General features: G+C 38.2%; 2 protein-coding genes across 2 annotated transcripts; one reads left to right on the forward strand and one right to left on the reverse strand.

The window, feature by feature from the left end:
* Positions 1–1,325: 1,325 nt before the first annotated feature.
* LOC133929305 (probable aldehyde dehydrogenase) lies at positions 1,326–8,094 on the reverse strand. Its single transcript, XM_062376008.1, has 15 exons — positions 7,886–8,094; positions 7,562–7,641; positions 7,264–7,367; positions 6,739–6,806; positions 6,268–6,325; positions 5,954–6,067; positions 5,613–5,696; positions 4,841–5,059; positions 4,221–4,352; positions 4,038–4,127; positions 3,542–3,631; positions 2,950–3,159; positions 2,222–2,332; positions 1,912–1,991; positions 1,326–1,799 (listed from the first exon to the last, which is right to left on the reverse strand). Exons 1-15 carry the CDS (start codon positions 7,966–7,968, stop codon positions 1,661–1,663), a joined length of 1,662 nt encoding a protein of 553 aa, XP_062231992.1. The 5' UTR covers positions 7,969–8,094; the 3' UTR covers positions 1,326–1,660.
* A 2,111-nt stretch (positions 8,095–10,205) lies between these two features.
* Positions 10,206–12,695, forward strand: LOC133929308 (ras-related protein Rab7-like). The gene is made up of 7 exons (XM_062376011.1): positions 10,206–10,413; positions 10,553–10,579; positions 10,931–11,030; positions 11,123–11,269; positions 11,656–11,736; positions 11,814–11,959; positions 12,241–12,695. Exons 1-7 carry the CDS (start codon positions 10,358–10,360, stop codon positions 12,305–12,307), a joined length of 624 nt encoding a protein of 207 aa, XP_062231995.1. The 5' UTR covers positions 10,206–10,357; the 3' UTR covers positions 12,308–12,695.
* Positions 12,696–15,616: the final 2,921 nt, after the last annotated feature.

Genomic DNA, 15,616 nt, shown 5'->3' on the forward strand with positions numbered 1-15,616 from the left:
GACGCAACAACCTGCTCGTGTGCTTATATACAGAGACACTACTGCTTCGGCTGGTGACAGGTTTTGTTTGCTGGTAAATATAATACAAAATGTTGATGATTTCATGGACCTGTGAGCCGTGCCCCGTCTGTCTATACTATGTGGGTTTTGTCAGTATTCCTGTTTGAAAACATCGATTTTAACTGCAGCGGTTCTTGTCTGATGGCGGCTGAGAAATGCTTTTGCTGCGTGAAATCAAGAGAGTGTGTGTGTGTGTGTTACATTTTCGTTAGCAGCATATTTGCGTTTCCAACCAGAAGCCAAGTATTATTCCCGGGTGAGTCCAAAAGATATTTTGGCGCCATGTTGTGGAAAGACAAGATAGCAGCAGCGGTCTGAGAAACCTGAGCTTCGATTTGGCTGGGCTAAGCTTTTATTTTTTTTCTGATTATATATTTTAGTTTAAAAACAAAAGTAATAATAAATAGTCACAATCTAATTCTCACACCCTATGTTATACTTATAAAATCTCACAATTCATAATCTATTCAGAAAAAACTTCTCTATAAAATTCAGATTATGACAATCAAAATAAAAACAAACAGAATCTAAATATATTTTGGACGGCCCACCTATGAAACATGCCCTTGGAGTTGTCTAGTTTAACAACCCGAACTTGCTTTCTTCTATCACTGAACATCCTTATGTGGCCTTGTCTCGTTTGATCTCATCGCCGTAACTTGATGGGCAGCTTTCCCTGTTCCCATGGCCTAGCCAGGCCGCGCCACGGCCACAACCCACGAGCGCCTCTGCCTGCCCCCGCGGTCGCGAGCCCACGACATCCGCCTCTCGCCCATCCTAGGGTACCCGCCGTCCGACACGTGAATCGACAGCCAGAGGCAGTCAGCCGAGGGTGGCGTGCAAATTTGGTCGGAGGAAGGTTGGATCGATATGGCCATTTTGTTTGATGGAGTGATCTAATTCCTTGTTTAATAATATGAATAAGATGATTTGTTTTTTATTTGGTTGAACGAATAAAATTTGAATAGCATTAGTTAAAATTTTGTAGGACTCGCTTGTCATATATATTTTTTACATCAAAATATAATTCTATGAGATCTTTTTTTATTTAGTTACAATAAATATAATGATACAATCAGATCGCAAATGAAATAAACGGTTTAGAAGATGATATCATTTAAAGTGTGCTAATAAAAAAAGTGCATTTACTCTGATCAACCAAAATATATCACATCAACAGTAATAAACAGTAATAAAGCTCATAGCTCATCCATCAACCAAAATATATCACATCAACAGTAATAAACAGTAATAAAGCTCATAGCTCATCCAAAACATAGAAGGTCCGTCCAGCATTTTTTAAGAATATTCGCTCAAAGTGACAATCCCATCTAGACTGGCCTATAAACAAACACCCTCAAAAACCTGGATAGCCATATCTCATCCAAGGATGTCCCATGAATCAAATACATCCTTATTCAAATTATTGTGTTTCTACCCTTTATTGTGTTTCTGGAGGGTACAGAAAATGCCTAAACGGGCAAATAATTCAAAACGTTTTCTGTTCCTGACTACTCCGGTCCTGTCAGCTTCTCTTCCCCTTTTATTCCTGACGCAAACTCCTCTTCTAGCTAGCTAGCTAGCGCGAACTTCAACATATTTATGTTGCAGAAGGAAGTGCCCAGTTCTTGGGCACGGGCCCGATGTCATATATGATCTCCCTGTGGCAAGACCAAACGAGTTTGATGGCTTCTGGAGTTCCGATCCCTGCACCTCTCGGGTCACCAGCCGGTCCAAACCTGAATTACCAAGGAATTAAAATGTTATTATGCTGGTCATTGTCCATATACAACGGTGATCATTGATGATCAACGATTGACAATCAAAGATTGGTGTTGAGTGTTAGCTCACCAGTGGTTCTGCGGAGCGCCGGTGGTCCTTGCTCGAATTCCAGCATATGTTGTCCCGTTAACAGATCTCCCAAGTACTTCCTGAAAAACGAGATAAGGGTCAAAATAAGTTCAACACGATGAGGCCATTCAAGTGTTTGATTGTTGGTGATAGCAAAACTAATGGATTGCACAAATATTGTAAGTACTGTTAAGATTACTTGAGAAATCCCTACTTTAGCGGTTTCGTGCTAGAAATATAGAGTTCAAGATAATCAATCTAGTAAATGAATATAAGTGTCAACACCCAACAGAGAACAAAACCAACTTACCTGCAGGAATAACGGTTCATTTGAAACTACTGCAGCAGTCAGATGTGCATTCATCCTTTCACAGGCTTCTAATACTAATTCAAGCTGATCCTCAGAGTACTCTGTAACCACCTGAATTATGGATACATAATAGATCAGAGTGTTATCAGAGAATTACAACTTAAAACCAAGTAAAACTACTAGAATACATCAATGCCATAGAAATCTGTAGTTTCCCAATTAAGCATGTCAGTAGTCAGTATGGGTGATAAGGACAACAATAAAGATTGCTTTGGTTTGTGCAATATTCATGCAGCTTCGAATGATTGCAGGCAAAAACTACAGGTAGATGGTACAGTCCATAACCAAGAATAGTATTTTGAACTATGCTTCTCCATAATCATGGACTCATGGGTCCATCTGAGGTAAATACGGACTAGGTTAGTACTTGGTACGTACTAGATTTATACTGCTGCCATAGGAATGCCATTATTCCAAGCAGCAATCAAAATTAATTTTGTATTCCTGAAGCTTTATGCAACCTAGACAAAATACAGGCATGAACTCTACAAAGAGAATGTAGAGGTTGCAGTCCATAACCAGGAACAATGCTATTCGGTTACCATGGGTCCCTCTACGTTACGTTTTGTGGAAGATAGTAGCACTAGTGTCAGGAATGACAGGCTGCCATAGAGTATTGCTGTTTTCTTTTTCATTATGATGATATAATTGCACCTGGGGTCTATTACCTGGAACGGACCAAATATCTCCTTTGTCACAAGCTCAAAGTTCCCACTTTTCAGGATTTCCTCTAGAGGAACAAATACAGCAGTTGGCTTCACAGCACCATATATTTCTGGAATAGAGTGATTCTCCAAAGGTTCACCGCCAAACAGAACCTTTGATCCTGGTATTTTGAGAAGGCTGTTCATGTGCTCTATCATGGCTTCTGTAGTAACCTGGATCAGGAAAGAGCAATAGATTAATTAATTCTACAAAGAAAAAAAAATCTTCTTATACCACTCATCCAGTTTTGCAACCATATAAACAGTTTAACACACAAAAATCAGTGATGAATGGCTACAAGTTATTTTTCTCCATATGTTGACCTTTTAGATGGACACCTGTACTGTGCAATGACAAGTTCCTTTGTGTCCTGGTCTTACACACTACATGATGTCTGGACCTCACATCTATTAAAATAACAGGAAACAAAAATTATTACCTGGCTCCATTTATTGTTTGATTAAGCTTTTAAACTACTAAATGCTGCCAAATCACATCATGGCATGGAAGTAATGAAGAACAGTACATGATTACTTGCTAGAACAGTCCACTTACCGTAAGGACCGGGCCAATTGTCAAATCTTCGAGCTTCCTTCTTTCAGAAAGTTTCTTCATTTTCTCAAGCAACCCACTAGAAGACCAATTCTGCAAGTGGAAGCAAATTATACAAAAAAATTAAGAACAAAGATGCAGAGTAATTTGACTGCAATGTGAAATATGCTCAAAGGGAATCGCAAGATCACAAATAGCTACCAAAGCGCATAAACATTTATAGCACTTTCATCCACAACATTTTTTTATCCTCTTCAGCATTGGATCAATTGTCTTCAAATAACAAAAACCATTAGACCAATATGATTAGACAGGTGATTTTACACTTAGCATTGACCAAGCTACAAGAAAAACAAGCACCGAAAGACAACTGGGACTACAAGTCATAGATCAACCTACCAAGAAACATTATGTAGCATAAGACATGAGCATAGTCCACAATCACAACCCAAGGCCACTAGAAAAGTAAGGCACATCAACTGCAGTCTTCAGTCTTTACCTTGTGCATGAATAGAACAGACTGAGCAGAGCACTTCTGACCACTGCAAGCATAAGCATCCTGATCGCAAACCCATGCAATGTAATCAACCTGTTTGAGCACAATATCACAACATCCAGTCAAGTCACAATTCTGAATGTGAATATATATGGTTTTAAATGTTGAATAGAAGTGACTTCATACCTCTTCGACATCTGGACCAAGAATTTTCCAATCAAAACCAGCGTCTTCCAACTTGACTCGGCCTTTCAAATCAGCAGCCAGTTTCTCTGCTACCCGCGAGCTTCCAGTGAAAAGGGTCATTTTCGGATTAGCCTACAAGAGATCACGAAAAAAATTAAGCATAAATTCTGCAGCCTGTAAGCAGAGTGTAAGCCCACTTGGTCGACAATAACTTTTGGCATTGAATGAAAAACTAGCAGATGCATTTTGTTCTGTATTAACTCTTTAAAACCACAACAGCTGAACATGATACCACATAGCAAGAAATAGAAACGTTACTAGATTAGTTGAAGCACAACATACTGGTGCTTATCAGTGACATGAACAGCTCTCATTTTTTAAACTAAAAATGTTAAGAAGAACAGGTATATGTTCAGACATGGAACTAGTTTGTCACAGAACATAGCAGTGAGTACACTAGGAAACAAACCGAAAAAGGTGTACATAACTTCAAATAATAAAGTTTGTTATCCCAAAGCAATTTCCATGGCAAAAACAGTGACATTGTGTTGAGTTAACTGGTTATTCTATATTGCTATAACTTGGATTCTACCAATAAGTTACAGAATAGCCATTCATACCTCTAAAAGCAGCTTGTTCATTGTGACGCCGTCAGAATTTATGAAATCCATATCCTCTGCTGGCAATCCACAATCATGAAGCAACCTAAGCATTTGTTCCATCACAATGCTAACCTTGCTGTCAACTTTGAGGACTGGCTTATTTCCCATGTATAGTGCTCCCATTACTTGCAGTAAGGGAATCTCCAATGGGAAATTGAATGGTGTGATAATTGCAACCTGCTCAGATTCTAATCATATTAGCTCTAACATGTCATAAATTTGAATGAAAAAAAGACAAATTTGCATTGTTATACAGCATAAGATAGAGTTACATCGTGGGATAAAGAAAAACACCATTAAAAAAATGTGACAGTTTGCATGCAAACATCAAAGGGAATGAGTTATGACACTCAGGCATTTTTGGATTACAGTTTGCATGCAAACATCCGTGGCAACTGTCATTTTGAATAGCATAGTAAAACTTCGCGGTCTTCAGATTCTTACTCCTTCTAACACCTACTACAAATTTTGTTGAAAGACGGTCCACATACGTGAAAAAGTATGTCTTCAAACTGAGATTGGAATATAACTCAAAGGAACAAGTGCTTCAACAACCCAGGCTAGCTTACCATCTTAAGATATTTGCTTCATGTAAATCAACTTTATCCTCTATTTATTTGTATTAATTAGACTTGTTTCACATGACTTCCATGTGCTCTAAAGAGTAAAGACAAAAAAGAATCCAAAAACTCTCAATAGTTTTTCACAACAAGCTGTTTAGAACACTCACCGGACCATATGGCCAACGGTAGCCATTACTTCTTTGTCCAAGATGGTTGCCAGGTACAGCAAATGACCGAGCCAGAAAGCGTACCTGTTACACCAGATAGAGAAGATGTGAATGATGAGAAGATATGATTAAAATTCTTTTGATCTGCAAACTGGAGCATTTTCTTCCAATCTGCAGACAAGAGCACTTTGGAATTGATGCCGCTCTCAACACGCCACAACTACCAAGATCAACACTAATGGATAGATTCTCATATATAGTTACTCATACCTTAGCTTCTGTCATCATGTAAATGAACATCTCCAGAACATACAAAAAGAAGCAAACAGAGGCTGAAATACCTGATCTCCGCAAAAGTTTTCCAAGAACTTTTGAGAAACTTGAACTTCTGTGAGAGCTTGTTGATAGCTCTTTGGAGATACTCTCTGGATAAGTTTAGCGAAGAAATCTGAGACCTGCATTCAGCATGTTGACAACAATGAGCAGCAAAAGCAATATATAAGAAAAGGAAGTGTTAACTTTATCTCTTCTCAACATGACTTATCTTGCAATGTGAATGTATTTCACAGGGCAGATCCAAGCATAATAGTGTTATTTGCAGAATATTCCTGAGAACAAAGAAAGTTGAATAAATTTTAGTATCAATATGGCATACCTCAGGTTGACCAAGCATATGTGCAGCTTTTGCAGATATATCTCCATACATGAGGTACCTGCAGATTAGAGTTAAAAAAACATTACAAAAATGTTATGATAACAAAAAAAAATGAAACTTGGGGAATGTGAAAAGTAAAATGCATCAAGAATTTGTGAATTCAAGATATATAAAAGTATGTATTTGTATCAGTTTTCGATTTGGAGGTGGGAACACATGTCAAAGAACTAGGATATCATGGTAAGATTATTTGTACAGCATAAACTTCAATGACCAAATAGAGAGTAACAAATAACTTTGGATATGCCTAAAAAAACTTTGGATATGATGATTTTGAAGAGAGATTGAGAGGGTAGGTAAGCGGATCAGGCTTAAGAAAATGTTATAGTAGTTTTTTTTTGGGGAGAACTAAAATAAGTTAACCTTCAAGTATGTTCAAACTTCAAAATACAACAAGAAAACTACACGGACCTCTCTGGAGCTCTAAGTGGGTTGTGAAGTCCATGCTTTGGGCATTTAGATAAACTCTCCACAAATGGCTGTAGAAGAAAAAAATATCATATTGTATGAGAACATATTAGACAGCAGATTGTAGAACAGACAACAGTTCCATCTTCACATAGAATATAATTTTTTTTCATGAGAAAATTGACGGGGGGCTTATGCCCACCTGGTTTGCATGCGCCTAGGTTCGAGCCTAGGTGGGCGGCCTCCTCGACAGAAGGCTCTACCAATCAAACTAAGCTCAGTTCGCACATAGATATATAATAATATCAAACAAGTTAAATACAACTTTCTAAAACTGACAGCAATTCTATCTTTGCAGTTTCATAGTAATGTCAATAAAGTTTGCATAACCTTAACAGGTTACATATAACAACCTTAACATTGTGCAAGTTCAAGTAGAGGAAAGTTGAAACGATTAAATCAAAATGAATTAGCATGCCCGACTGCAACATGGAAAATACAGTATAGGAGAAGCATCCCTAAGCATACCTTTATTTCTGTTCCCTGAACCTCAGCAACTTTGATGAATTTTTCACCATTTATAGGATCCACTATCCAGTTGCAGTTAGCAGACGCTGTCCAGCCGCCCTGCACTGAACCATTGCGGTTGAGGCACAAGCAACTCAAGATCAGATCTGCATTGTTGAGCATCAAAATGGAGAGCACACATAACCTGGTGCAGTCTAGTATGCTACAAACAGTCACATCATTTCATTTACATGCACTTGGTAATCGATCAAAAATGAATTGGTTTCAAAAATAAAAAAACCACAAGCAGAGCCCTTACCAAAATTCTGCACTTCCGCGGGGCTGGAACCTGAAATCTCCTGGGGAGACACCGTTGCAAATGACGGCGTGTGCAGCCACCTGCGAATCACCCAAACAATCAGTCGAAGACCGAAGTGAACTTATCATCAACAATTAGTGCGGCCTGAGTAGTAGCAACTCAATCGCACGCATGCCCTGCCACAACCCTGATAGGTACGGAACCCTATCGCGCCTAAAATCGCCACTGCCTATCAGTGCGATACCCCAATTCGCATCAGATCACGCAACGGCACCTCGATTGCCACGCACGACCCACCCGCGCGCGTCATTGTTGGAGGATCACCTGGAAGAGAAGGCGAGGGAAGCTGATCGCCGGACGGCGGCGGAGCCGGCTGCGATTTGTCGCCGTGAGAGGAGGCGGCTCATCGCGGCGAGGTGGCTGCGGCTTCGCTGCGCTTGGATTGGGGAGTGTCGGAGTGGCTTGTTGCGCTTGCTCTCTGCAGTCTGCACTCCACAGTCGTACTCGTGTTTCGCTGCGGGCTGTTTTGACGTTCCACGGGAGCTAGAGGAGAGCAGTTAGCACCACAAAAATTGTCTTTTTTTTTCCTCATTGTATAAGTTATATTTTTATCTGAAATTTCTTGTAGAGCTAAATGATAGAATCATCTATATCACATCAATTTTTCATAATTTTCATAACTATTTTGATATTATTTTGAACTTTAAGAGCATTAGAACGCAACCGTTTTTATTTTTAAACTAATAAGTAATTTCATAATTGAATAAAAACGAGGAGCCGTCTTTCCAACATGCGTCAGAGTCTTATATATATATATATGTAATATTTCGAAATGAACATATTATGTTTACAATTTATTAGTTTTAAAAATAATAAATTGCACATTTTGTACCGGTAAGTACATAATTACGCGAGCGAAAATTACCTATATAGATTGAATCCCAAAAGGTACAAAACTAAAAGGTATTTTATGGCACTAGCAAAATAGGCCGCAGTTTGTGCGGTTAGACTTGGAATATATAACTCAAGTTATTGTGACTAATGATTGTATTTTTATACAATAATATTATAATATATTGTTGTGTCGCGTGGCCATGCTGAGGTGACCGCATGACTCGATATCGGCATAGACAAATGTTGTACGTGCATGTGGAGTCTGACTTGTTCGCTAGCTATCGGACGATGGCAGCACGTGATCGCTGTTTTTGCAGGATTGCATCCAACCGATCATATGTGGTCATGGCGTCGCCTTTAGAGGGGAGAGGGGCTGTGGGTGCTGTTACGTGGAGAGGACACGTGTAAAATTAGGGAAGGAAGAGCAAAGATTGATGGGAATCGTATGGGAAGATCAGATCAGATCAGATCAAACCTTAAGCTTTCAAAGTATTTAATTTGAAAACATAAAAATTATACGTATAAATTTATCTTAAAAAATATTTGATCTGATTAAAATGTTAAATATTTAAAATTGGATGGAGTATTTGTTTAAGGCCATTAATGTTGATTAGAATAATATTTGATTTGAGTCATTTAATGCAGATTGTGGTCATCCGTGTGTGCGTGTGATTTTTAGTGGGGAGGAAAGCGATGGATCCGGAAGCCTTGAACCTTTAGATGAGACGTTATGTCATCAAATCGATCTAGATTGTTAGATAAAATAAATCAGAAGGTAGCGTAAATTGATATGTGTATACTACACGGAATAAACACGAGAAAAAAGATAACTCTTGATTTTTATATTGATATAGATATAGATTTTCTTCTAGGTGCACTCATTTACACCGTCAGAGTTCAGAATTTTTTTCTTTTTATATTTCGAAAATAAAATATTGTAAAACTAGGCATCCGTTTGAAAATTTTGAAAAAAAAATAGGCTATTGTTATCCATTAGGTGTCGTCCTTCTAACGAACAACACATTTAAAAAAAATAAAGATATCACCCTTCCAACGAACGATAGGTTAAAAAAAACATTACATTCTATTGCTCTTAAAATTCAATAAACTATCAAAACAGTCATAAATTTTTTTAGAAAAATATATGTTGTAGAGAATACTATGATATAGCTCTAAAAAATTCAAGCAAAAATTCAGTTGTCTGTCCAACGAAATTTGTCTTTTATCATTGTAAAAGTAATTTGTCATGATAAGTGAACTATGAAGGTATACAACAACCTATTTTTATAATTTTTTTAAACGAACATCTAGTTTTGTAACTTTTTATTTTCAAAATATAAAAATAAAAAAGCTCCAGAGTTCAGTGCAATCACATTACGACGTTTCTTGCCGTCGGATTCGTGGGCTGGTTGGAGTTTGGGCCAGGCCCGGGAAAATTTGGCACAGGAATGCAAATTGCGGTACGCCAGTACCTGTTTCGTGGGCCATTTTTTCGAACTATTTGGTTAGAGCTCTATCTTTGAGGATTTTTAGAACGAGTCATCAGCTCCAGTTGCAAGAACTTCTGAAACTAGTCATCTCTAACTCTAAAGATAATGAAAAGATCAATAATATTTGATTAAACCATATTGTTATTATTTTCAACTAAAAATATATGTTTAAATCATATATTTTTAACCTACAAATTTTAAATCTTGTATAAATCTCAGAGCTGAGGCAGAACCCAAAATCTCGCTCGCACTCGCAGCTTTCTCAACGCTCTTCCCTTTTTTTCCCTCGCTTCCCGTGCACCTCGTGATACAACTTAAGGGGAGAGAGAAGACCAGCGAAGAAGTGATCGCCGACGCATCCATCTCTCTCTCTCTCTCTCTCTCTCTCTCTCTCTCTCTCTCTCTCTCGCCCATGGAGTCGTCGCGGAGGCGGACGCTCCTCAAGGTCATCGTCCTCGGCGACAGCGGGTCAGTTCACGCCTTGCTGTTGATCTTCGCTTCTCGCGAGACTCCATTTTTTTTCCTGCCGTTCTTCTGCCCTCGATTTGGGCGTGTTTGTGGTGCTTGCTTACCTTTAGCTTGACTTGTATTGGTTTGGCGAGTTCAGGGTCGGGAAGACGTCGCTGATGAACCAGTATCCTTCAGCTGGGTACCATTGATCGGTGCTTTCTTCGATACCTTAGCGATTTAATGCGAGAAATTCATGAGATTTTTAGTTAAAAAGGTGTTTTTTTTTTGCTTCATCTATTCAACTGATGTGTTGAGCTTCAAGCAAAAAATCTCCGGCCTTTATAGTTAGAAAGCTGTATATACATCATATAGTGAAATATTCATCGTTTCGATAATTCCTTACTACGCTTCACTCATTAATCGGAGATACAGTAAGTGTTTTGTGGCCTGTTTGTCACAGTACTGGCATTTGAAAGTGTGTCTTCAAGGTGTTCGACCTATTGAGATATGCTTAGATTTGCTTGACAATGATTAGATACGTGAGCAAGAAGTTTAGCCAGCAGTACAAGGCGACAATCGGTGCCGATTTCCTCACCAAGGAGGTCCTCATCGAAGATAAGCTTGTCACCTTGCAGGTGATAGATCATCTTGTGCATATTTGGATTCTTGCACCACGAAGAGGAAACGGGCCATGCAACTGTCGTCATTGTTCATTGCTCTTTTGCAGATATGGGATACAGCAGGGCAGGAGCGGTTCCAGAGTCTCGGCGTAGCATTCTACAGAGGCGCAGATTGCTGCGTGCTAGTTTACGACGTCAATGTTAAGAGAAGCTTTAACACACTCAATACCTGGCATGATGAGTTCCTCAACCAAGTAAGTCACTTTTTATCTCGCAATGCCATTTTTGTGTCAGATACTCAGATTCAGGTACCAGATGTCAAAAAATAGGCATTAGCAGCTACTTTTGGGCTTTGTCGTTGAAAACAGATAATCTTGAAATGCTTGGTATAATCATCTATAACAAGTACATTTTAGTTTCTGAAGGCTTCATGTTTTTACCTCCAAAACCAAATGCATTGGTTAAGTTCCTTTGCAAACAAACATGTCAAAACTTTTATCCCATCAATCTACTTTGTCTGGTGCAGTATTTAAATTGCCACAATCTTTACTACGTTCTGTTTTCGTTGCTTATGACTCTACAGATTATGGCATCGGGATACTCATACTCTAACTGAAGAATTTGCCATTTTCCCTTTTAGGCTAGCCCATCAGATCCTAAACATTTTCCGTTCATTCTGGTCGGGAACAAGATTGATTTAGATGGTGGAAGCAAAAGAATGGTTAGTTTCTTGAACGGGCAAAGTTTCCTATGTATGACTTGAAATGTTCTGCAATTTCTTTTGCGGTCTTCTGACAGGTTTCTGAGAAGAAAGCAAAGGAATGGTGTGCCTCCAAGGGCAATATCCCCTATTTTGAAACCTCTGCAAAAGAGGACTACAATGTTGACACTGCTTTTCTATGCATTGCCAAGCTTGCTTTGGAGCACGAGCATGATCAAGACATGTAAGTAAAAAAATGTTCTTTTCTTGTTTGTATGCAAAGAAGTTCAACCCATGCTGTTTTCTCCCTTATGGGCTCAAGAGGCTTATTTGCAATTTGAAGGTCTACTAGAAAGGATGTATTTTCCTTAATAAAACTCTAAAATTTACCTATATATATTTACTTGCAAAGATATAAAAGGGTTCAGGTCATTCTCCGTTCATGCAGGTTTCCGGATTCTGTCAGCTCCCTGTGTTCAATTTGTTGTTCTACTCGTTTACATTTCTTCCGTTTTTTGTCCCCAGTTACTTCAATACAGTTGCAGAACAAGTCCCAGCGGATACTGAACAGAGAAGCGGATGTGACTGCTAGCAGTTGTCCCCTTCTGTTCATCGACTTAAATCATTTCCAAGAAACTCAGGGCACCCTTTAGCTGTCACCGTATACAATAAAGCCCACGTAGCAGATGTTTCACTAGCTTATATATGTAGCCATTCTTGATTGTAAGTACAACATTAGTGGCTGTGTTAGTGGTCTGATACCTAGAATACTAATGGGGTTTGTGCAAGTTCTGCTTGTGTCTGCTCTCCTAGCCCTAGAACAATAAAAATGTACCACACTCTGGCAGAAGATAATTATTCTGGCGAAGACATGTGTACGAGGTAGTCGAACTCGTCGTCAGTTGTAAGTTTTTAACCTCCAACTTTTACTGTATCTTGAATTCTTGATGCAAATATCTTGTACTAGCATAAATCGTGCACCGGAACTGTTGAATTCATCTCCTTCACAACTTTGTATTTGCACTGTTAGAGACTTTTGGAGTACGTGTGCTTGGTACATCTGATGGTCCAGATTGTTCAGAGATTCTGGCGCATGGTTCAGAATGTTCAGAGCTGGCCATGCTGACTGACCGAAGTACTTGCTACAGTCTTGAAACTTGACGACGGCCCGTTGGGAAACCACGCAGCCGGAGTTTGTCCACGACGCGACAGCGATGCCGTTCGCATGGGAAGCGGATACTCGGTTGTAAGGATATCTCCAACGGTTTTATCCGCGAGTTACTTTACAGAGCAATTAAATTCTATATGATTCTGTCTAAAAAATCTTTATAAGATCTTATTTATGTTATCTATAATATAATTTAATGGTTAAGTTAAAGAGAAAAAAAAATAGACACGTGTCATCAAAGGAAGAATCTTTCGTAGAAAATAATTACATAAAATTTGTTTATCTTTGTAGTTCTTGTTTTATTTGATGTTTTAATAGTTTTTTTACGGTTCTTTTCAAAAAAAGATTTTCAATGTAATTCTCTTCGCTCTGAGATTTTTTTTCTTTTCTTTCGTAAATTCTTTCAAAGAAAATCTATTAGAAATGGAGAAAAATAAAGAGAATAAAAAAGAATCAGAAAAAATTAAATAAAGAAAAAAATAATTAGAGATGATCTAATTGTACAAGATGACATCGTCAGGTTCGTTCGCATGGCGTTGCCTGTCCGTCAGTCGGTCTCTGCAGCACTGCTGCGGCTGCCCCAGGTCGTCGGGTTGGGCTGCAAGGGGGTGCAAAGGCCGAGCGGGACAGGCTTGAATGCTTGACCCACGCTTCGTGGACCCTGCTGACCCACGCCTTCTCGGATCCTGCCGAGTTGCCGGCGAGAAGCTTCGGAAAAGGGACGGGAAGGGTCAAACCTTTTGATGCGACGTCGGGTTGTCGCCGTCCCGCACGCCTTCGGAAAAGAGCTCCTGTCGCCGGAGTCAGCGTTCACCCGCACATCCATCCGGTGATTAGGCATCATCCAGGTCGCTGACGAGCGATGAGAGAGACTCATACTTAGCGAAAGGTAATTATAGGGGATGCTTAACTAAAAGATTTATACGAGATTTTGGTAGATATCGTCTTTTTTTAATTTAATGGTTTGTATATATAACTGGTAATAAGGAGAGGAAAATATGACATATATAAAAGAAGATCTTTTTTAAGATCGGATCTTATAGAATCTTATTAACAGACTAGTATACTGTTGTGTCATAGTTTCTATACAACCATATGTGTGTATGCGACATCTGGTTCGGTGTGATCATAATATTTGATTGTGATAAATGTGATTGTGATAGATACTGACATACTGCCTTGAACGTACGCAGTTCATTGTTTGGAATTTTCAGAACCGACTTACTATAAGTTATAAGCGCACATGGACAAGGAACTAATTAGTATTTAGTAGAGCTACTTGCATATGAAAATTACCACTTTTTTCTTTACAATTTAGCTTGGTTGAATTCTATCATGGATTCACGATCACTAAAAAATTGGCTATGTTGTAGCTGTACGTGCTCATTTGAATCACGTTCGACATATGTATTATATGTATCTCATGATTTAAGGTCGCTATCTAAATTTCTCTACATGTTATTATGCCTTTGGGTCGACCAGGATTTTATATGTTTATGTGAAAAATAAAATATTAATGATTCCAATGTCGTGGATGATTTTTTCTAGATTTTACAAACATTGTATTCCAACATATTTTCCATAACTACAAAAACATTTCACCGAAAATTTGAGAAATCTTTAGAAAACATGAAACCATTGAAAGTTCAATTATTTATATACTTTAAGCATTTGCGGAGTGTGGACTACAGCAATTCAAAATGAATCATATAATCTTCATTGAGCTTTTATTGTTGCATCACCTAACGACACACTACTAAAAAATGGTTATCACTGCAGGTATAAAACCTACAGTGATTAAGCGTTAATAATACTTAGTAGTATTGCAGTTGGTTTTAGAATCGACAGTAACAATGATATTTGTACTCGACGAACGAACGCTGTGGTTCCCCTGTAGCTTTTCTAACTCGTAACGAACTCTCTGTGGTTTCGTGTGGAGTCAATTAATCGAATATAGTAAATTACACGCTCGTGTAGTTTGTGAGAATTAAACCTGTGTCCTCACCTTTCGCTCGAAGCTTACTTAATATCTCACGTCACAATTTTACATAATGGTTATGAGATAATTTATTCTTTTGACCCTTCCTAATAAAATCTTTGCACGATTATTTGGACATCTAGATTGCTTCAAAAGAAAACATTGTCAACTATAAAGTTGTATATCTCATTGAGTGCTACAATTTTTATATAAAGTTCCTTCATCTGAGTTAAACGAAAAGGTTATAAGTTTGTGGTCCAGTGCGTGATTTTTCTTTGACAATCTTTAGATGATTATTTAGGCATCCATATGACTTTAAATAAAAAAGTTATCAACTACAAAGTTATATATTTCGTCGAGAGTTACAATTTATATATAAAGTTTATCTTCATCTAACTTCGTATAAAAAATTTATGAATTTTCAAAGATAGACTGCATTTTATTGTCACTGCCGGTTTTGACCATAAACCTGCAGTGATAATTAAGTATCATTGTCGTTTCATTATATGAACGCAATGATAATTGATTATCATTGTCAATTTTTACCGAATGACTATTACTGTCAGTTTTTAGTAAAAACCAGCAATGATATTTTATAATTGTCAGTTATTTCTAAAACGACTATTGAAAAAGGATATAGATATTTTTTTCTAAAGTAGTGCCATACTCTTGCTTAGCATAAGTTGTAGGCCATAGCTCCACTACAAGACTAACAACTTTTATCTACAGTTTCTTTGCAATGGCCAACGGTTTTT

The sequence above is a fragment of the Phragmites australis genome, chromosome 9 (assembly GCF_958298935.1).
Source record: "Phragmites australis chromosome 9, lpPhrAust1.1, whole genome shotgun sequence".
Lineage (NCBI taxonomy): Eukaryota > Viridiplantae > Streptophyta > Magnoliopsida > Poales > Poaceae > Phragmites > Phragmites australis.

Coding starts and splice junctions, on each gene's coding strand:
- LOC133929305 (XM_062376008.1), bottom strand. CDS start 7,968: ATGAGCCGCCTCCTCTCACGGCGACAAATCGCAGCCGGCTCCGCCGCC. Junction 7,368..7,561: donor CGCGGAAGTGCAGAATTTTG/GTAAGGGCTCTG, acceptor GCAATGGTTCAG/TGCAGGGCGGCTGGACAGCG. Junction 6,807..7,263: donor TTCAGGGAACAGAAATAAAG/GTATGCTTAGGG, acceptor TTTCTTCTACAG/CCATTTGTGGAGAGTTTATC.
- LOC133929308 (XM_062376011.1), top strand. CDS start 10,358: ATGGAGTCGTCGCGGAGGCGGACGCTCCTCAAGGTCATCGTCCTCGGC. Junction 11,737..11,813: donor ATGGTGGAAGCAAAAGAATG/GTTAGTTTCTTG, acceptor GTCTTCTGACAG/GTTTCTGAGAAGAAAGCAAA. Junction 11,960..12,240: donor CACGAGCATGATCAAGACAT/GTAAGTAAAAAA, acceptor TTTTGTCCCCAG/TTACTTCAATACAGTTGCAG.